At 29.9% G+C, this 6,358-nt stretch overlaps 1 protein-coding gene across 1 annotated transcript; it reads right to left on the bottom strand.

Annotated features, from left to right (window-relative positions):
- Positions 1–4,864: 4,864 nt before the first annotated feature.
- Positions 4,865–6,358, bottom strand: SPL (sporocyteless (SPL)). The gene is made up of 3 exons (XM_028072006.2): positions 5,802–6,358; positions 5,365–5,571; positions 4,865–5,200 (listed from the first exon to the last, which is right to left on the bottom strand). Exons 1-3 carry the CDS (start codon positions 6,288–6,290, stop codon positions 4,967–4,969), a joined length of 930 nt encoding a protein of 309 aa, XP_027927807.2. The 5' UTR covers positions 6,291–6,358; the 3' UTR covers positions 4,865–4,966.

The raw sequence follows: 6,358 nt of genomic DNA, 5'->3' as shown, positions 1-6,358 counted from the left end.
AGCATTTTGGAAAATATTTATGGATCAACTTTTAAAATATTCAATCCGAAATTTGTTTTATTTATTTTTCAAAATGGGTGTTTTTGAAGATTTTTCCGAATTCAGAACTATATTTCGTAACTTCCATTCTAAAATATAAAAATATTTTTTCAAAATAAATGTTTCGAAATATATTTCTAAATTTATAAATACCTTCCAAAACATCCTATCCAAAATGTATTTCTTTATTCTACTATGTCTTTCTTCGGCCATTTCTTTTTCCTTCACCATCATCTGAATGACCAATCCGAAAGGAGGAAGAGGTGCAGTGTTTCTTAAGAAGAAGAAAGGAAGAGAAAGTGGGAATAAATAATAAATTTAGGGTTTTAATATAGTTTATTCAGGGTGAAATGGAAATATTAAGCGCAGGAAGAAAGTAGAGAAATGCAGAATAAGGCCTAGAACTTCAGAGCGGCCCAAAAAGGGAAACTGATTATGAGACTTGGGTCATAAAAGCTAAGGCCTGGGAGGCCCCAAAAGAATGACCCAATAAAGGATATTTCTTTTAGCATTTGTATATCTTCTTTCTGCACCAATGTAACTGGAAAAAGAAAATACATTTTTCAATTATACAACTTGAGAAAATCTATTATAGATTCTACAATCTACAATACATTTCTAAATTCAAAAAATATATATTTTAAATTTCACAATGGAAATGCTTTCAAAGTGTACAATCCTAAACATATTTGAAGATTGGGTTATTCATATATGCATTTCAAATCATAAATTTCATAATATTAATGTTTAGAAATACATTTTGAATATGTTTCTTGATTACTAATTAAAATATACTTTCTAAAATACATTTTAGAATTACGTAACGTAGAAATATATTTCATATGAATTTTTAATTATAAAATCTAAAAAGTATTCTATATTACGTAATCTAGAAATATATTTAGGATTACATAATTAAAAAAATATAAATGTATTTTAAATTAAGTAATGAAAGTGCATGAAATATTAATTTTAGAAATATATTTTAGATTATGCAATCAAAAATATATTTTCAAATTATACAATATAATAATTCAAAAATATATTATGAAATACACACATTTTTATCTTGGAAGACAAAATTGATAACTAATAATGTAATTCTAGATTAATTCATGATACGATATTATTTAGTGAAAATATTGAGCCGCTTCATTTTTCCTAATTTTTGATAAACATATTTATGTGCAGAGATAAAAAAAAATGTATACCACTTTATAATTCGTTTAGTAACAATCACCATGTTGAGTTTGTAGTAAGCTAAATTAAATTAAATTAATGAAGACAAAAAAAAAAAAGTATCAACTTTGTTTTCCATGAAAGTTGGTACAGGAGTGTAATTTAACAATGGACAATGATATTTTAACTACTAAATTTTAACAACTTTCTCTTGTAATATAATGTATCATTTTTTAAGTGGTTTTGGAATATTGAGAATGAGAAAATGTAGAAATAGAGAACTATTTAGAAGATGTCACCGTAAGAGAAAGTTGTCAAAATTTAGTAGTCAAAAAATCATTTTCCTTTAACAATTTTCAATAGAAAACCAATAAGCTTGTGGGTTCATTTTACTTTAATTAACAACTTTGAAAACCTTTCAATACAGTCAAAAATGATAAAATATTTTATTAAACTTTTAAAAATATTTAAAATATGGATATATGAAAGAAACAGTTGAACTTTATAAAAAAATATTTATTTTTATTAAATATGATTGATCTCATGTAAAGATGTAAATTCATCCATTGTCTGGATAAATTCTTAGAAAATGAAGTTGGTAAAATGAAAATTGTGGGAAAATCATGAAAAAAGGATAAAAATTAAAAACATTAGGTTAAAACTTATGTAAAAAGTTTAATCGTAAAATAAGAATTGTAAAATACATAAATAGAAAAGAAATCGAAACTTTAAACGTAGAATATAAGAGACTGGTAAAAAAAAACAGAAGAATTGTTTGTACTTTCTCCATTTCAACTTTTCAGCTTTTATAGAATATAATAACTATTATGTGTTTATCACTCAAAAAAAAAAAAAAGTTATAGTCTTACTTATAAACATCATTATAAATATTGAATAATTCCTCATTTCTTTCTTTCTACCTTTATGATTTTCATGAGTATTGAAAAATTATAACTTTTGAATAATAATTTTAGAATGTCTAATATGAAAACATATTTTAAATTATAATACATTTTGAATTGAATAATCTAAAATTCATAAATTTATTTTAGACTAAAATTTAGAAGTGTTTTTTATTATGCAATTTAAAATGTATTTTTATATTGTATATATTTTAAAATTCAAATTACAGTCTAAAATATTGTTGTCCATCTCATGAATAATCTAAATCTTTTTCACATTTTTTTTTAATTAACTCATGTTAAACATTTTGATATTTCAGTTACGCTAACGTCCACATATTTGCTAGTGTATTTAGAATACTAGTATCGTGTTATTGGATAAAATATGTGCAATTTCAAACCACTTTATCACAAAATTTGGGTAACTTCCAAGGTGGAATTTAGGTTAGGATGAACTGTAACATAAAACACGAACAAGTAATATTAGGGCAAGACAAGTTCTTGCCAAATTTTGGCACAAAGTCAATTCTAACAATATGACGATTTTTCGTTGTTGCATAAATACCCTTCTTAAATTTATATTTAAAAGCGTGTCATTGAATGTTTTCACTATCTATTATTTTTTTCACTTTTCATAAAACAAAAAATAGTAGTTTTTTATTCTAATAAAATAGCTATAGGATTTTATTTTATTTTGTTTTATTTCTAGTTATTACACAATTGCAAATTATTTTAAATAAATTATTATTACAAATAATAATTTATGTTATCTTAATATTTATTTTCAGCATAACCTAAACTTTTAGACGCACTTGGACTAAAGATCCTTTCATCCAAATTTAGAGAGTTACAATAAAACAAAATGATTGAGACAATCTTCTCAATTCATATGTTCAAGATGTATATCATTATACATGTTTTAATAGTATTTATTTTAAATAGTAAACACCTATAATTGATTAAAAATAGAAAAAAAAAAACTAAAACAGATAACTGTTGAAGAGATAATATAATCAATTATATCTTATCGTTATAATATTCTTTCATATTAATTTCTTCCTCCTTTAGTTCTGCTAAACAAAAATATTCAGGAATCTTTGATATTTCTTCACCTTTTCATTCTTTCTTCCCTCTCCCCTTCTCTTCCACCATATATGAACCAAATACATCAAAGTTCGATGAATTCTAAATCAAACCCTACTTCAGGTTTTCTCAATCATCATGCATGTTATGAAAAAGGGAGAAAAAGTACACACAACATATAATGAGCACTCCATTACATCCTTCAAGAAGATCATGATTGAGGGCTTGAGTATGTGTTTTATGTATCAATTAATATAAAGCAAAAACCCTTCTATCTCTCTCTCCATATGGAAAACCAAAGACAAAAACTCAGTGGTTTAATAGTCTTTTATGATTCTGAAAGCCAGATTAAACATGTCACTTTGACCAAAAAGAACATGTTACAAATCCTTACTCTCAGGCTTAGACCACAAACTCTTCACAGTAGGCATCAACTCTATGACATGTCCAGAAAACTTTTCTTCAAAATTTGTCATATTCACATTTATCTAATGCCAGAGATTTTTTTAATATTTCTGGATAATAAGCTGATAACTATATAATCTCTTGAAGACCCTCATTCAACATTTTTCTTTTCATGTATGACAGAAATTAATTAAACCTTTGATGACATGCTTAGAGAACAGATTATATATATAGTTACATGTATATATATACAATGCAACAACTGAATGTTTAGGGTTAGAGAGTATGAGTATGTGTGTTGTTGAGCAGTGAGAAAGGAAGAGATGAACAGTGAGAAATAGAATAGCAAGGGAAAAGAAAAGGAAAAAAGGTGAGCATAAGTAGGACAAGATGATAAAGGCACCCTATGAAAAAGAGGTGGAAAAAGCTTCCACATCCTTACTTCTACTGACACTCTTCTACCTTATTGCCTGAACATATTTATACCAATCGCAGACTTGTCCTCAGCATGGCTTCAAACACAGCCATAGCCTGGTGAGGGATACAGTATATATTACTCACTACTCAGCAGCCACTCCTACTACTATGGAAAAAGAAACAAAAGGTGATTGTGCTCAGGTACTAACTTCTTGCATTGTTTTCACTTTTTTTTCTTTTTCTTTTGTATTTTCCTTTCATTTTTTGATTCATTTTCCTGCTTTTGTAGGTGGCAGATGAGAATGGCAGTGTAGGGTCGGTCCTTGGCATTTGCATCCATTCTGATGAACCCTTTTCACGTTTTTTGGAGCATTCTCTGAAGGCACTACTTAACTCCCATAAACGGCAAGACAGAAATGCCAGACATGTGTTTCAGCACATAAAAGATGTAAATTAACTTTAAAACAGAAAGCCCTTTGTAACATATAATAAAATAAACAGATGCCTGCAAAGTGTTGTATCATGTGGAACAGTTGCTAGGGTTTAGAGTCCAGAACAAAGAAAAAACTTTGCCTAACCCTGATGTTATTTTCTGTTTGTTTTTTGTTTAGAGCATTTTGTTCCACATGAAAAACTATTAAAACAAAGAAAAGACGACTTGTGTTTTCTTACAACACAATAATATCATGTGAATATATATATTTATATATAAATATATATATATATACCGAACATTAGTTATGAGTAGGGATCAAAGAAGAGAAAAGAAATGGGAAAATATTAAATGACATAATCTTGTGTAGGATAGAGTCATAGAAGGGATTTTCCTAAGGAGGACATGCATAGAATTGCTCAGCTTGGTATTAGTTTAACAACAAAAGGAAATAAACATAAAAGCTGTACTTGAGCAAACACCAAAAAGGGGGTCACTACATCTGCTTCTAGCGTGAGAGCTTCAGAGACAAATCAATATAATTAGAAGCAGAATCTCCATAGGCTGCAGCAGTGATAGAAGAAGCTTCACCACCATCTACACCAACTGAACCTATTGTGGCCAATTCCAGCTCCTTGGGAGTAGTGTCTCTGCCATCTTTTCCTGGGAAAAACTCATATTCCATGAAAACCCTGCCACTCCCTGAGTTTCCCCTCCTGTGAACCGCAACAACCTCTACACACTAACACAACAAAAAACCAACCAATTTATAACCCCATTTATTATCCAACCTTAATTTCAAAATCTACACATTTTTCTAAAAAATTACATACACTAAAGAATAATGTTACATTAAACATATGTAGCAACATCCATCATAAAATGAATCAATAGATGTGAATCTACCTCATCATTGGGAGTTGCACAAGCATAAGCACTAGCAGAATCATGCCTGCCCAGTTTGTCATACAAATCACCGGTTTCCCCAACAAGGCTTGAGACAGAAGATTGGGGCATAAATCCTAGAAAATCATGGCCATTGGACCATATCTCTAAACTCCTCTCCCTCCTTGCATTTGATCCCTTTTCATTGTCTTCATTGAAACGTGTTTTCTGAGACAAATACAGCAATATACATACACACACAAAAATGCTCAACAAACAATGAACAGATAAATATCCAGCACTAGGATCATCATCAACATTCAACAGAAATTAAACAAAAAAAAATTTAATCACAAGCCGTTAATGACAAACATGATTGGTTGACATCCAAATTAATGACCTAACATATAGTTATTTATTCATACACATGCCGTGGTGTTGAAGGGAACGATGTATACCTTGAGGCAAAAATCAAAACATTCAGGTTGAGAATGGAGATTTGGAATTGAAGAGAGCTCTTTCGAGGTCTCGAGAGGGGTTCCAACCAAAAGTGGAGGACCAGATCCGTAGGAACCATTACCAACAACCCTGTTAGGAACTATCCAGCTTCCACCAATAGTGTTGTTTCCACTGATCACATGTTGTTGAGGGCACTGAAACTGAAAGCCAAGGTTTGGTGATGGGTGGCGCTGAAAAAGTTGTTGTTGATGATGATGATGATGATGATGATCATGGAGGGTAGTTACTGGTGGAAGTACTCCAGAAGACCCTTCACTCATCTTTTTCCAAGACTCTTGAATCCTCAACCTTTCTAACTGAGCCACACCCAAACCTCTCTGGGGTGGCTTCTTTGGACCCTTTCCATTTGTCCTTCTGCTCCTGCTTCTGCTTCTTCCAGCTTCATCCTTTCCTTCTTCCTCATGGAACATGTTGTGCTCAGAAGCCATGGTAAGTGTTTGAAGAAAAAGGATTACTCAATGGAACAGAAGAGAGAATGTGTTTGATAAATGCTTTA

Source organism: Vigna unguiculata, chromosome 5 (genome assembly GCF_037176805.1).
Source record: "Vigna unguiculata cultivar grain cowpea cultivar isolate G323 ecotype 2 chromosome 5, ASM3717680v1, whole genome shotgun sequence".
Classification (NCBI taxonomy): Eukaryota; Viridiplantae; Streptophyta; class Magnoliopsida; order Fabales; family Fabaceae; genus Vigna; species Vigna unguiculata.
This window is presented reverse-complemented; position numbering and strand designations above follow the sequence as displayed.

Bases quoted from the DNA above. Each gene is read 5' to 3' on its own strand.
- SPL (XM_028072006.2), bottom strand. From the start codon at position 6,290: ATGGCTTCTGAGCACAACATGTTCCATGAGGAAGAAGGAAAGGATGAA. The intron at 5,572-5,801 runs GTATACATCGTT...TATTTGTCTCAG, and splicing joins GTTTTGATTTTTGCCTCAAG to AAAACACGTTTCAATGAAGA. The intron at 5,201-5,364 runs GTAGATTCACAT...TTGTTGTGTTAG, and splicing joins GTGCAACTCCCAATGATGAG to TGTGTAGAGGTTGTTGCGGT.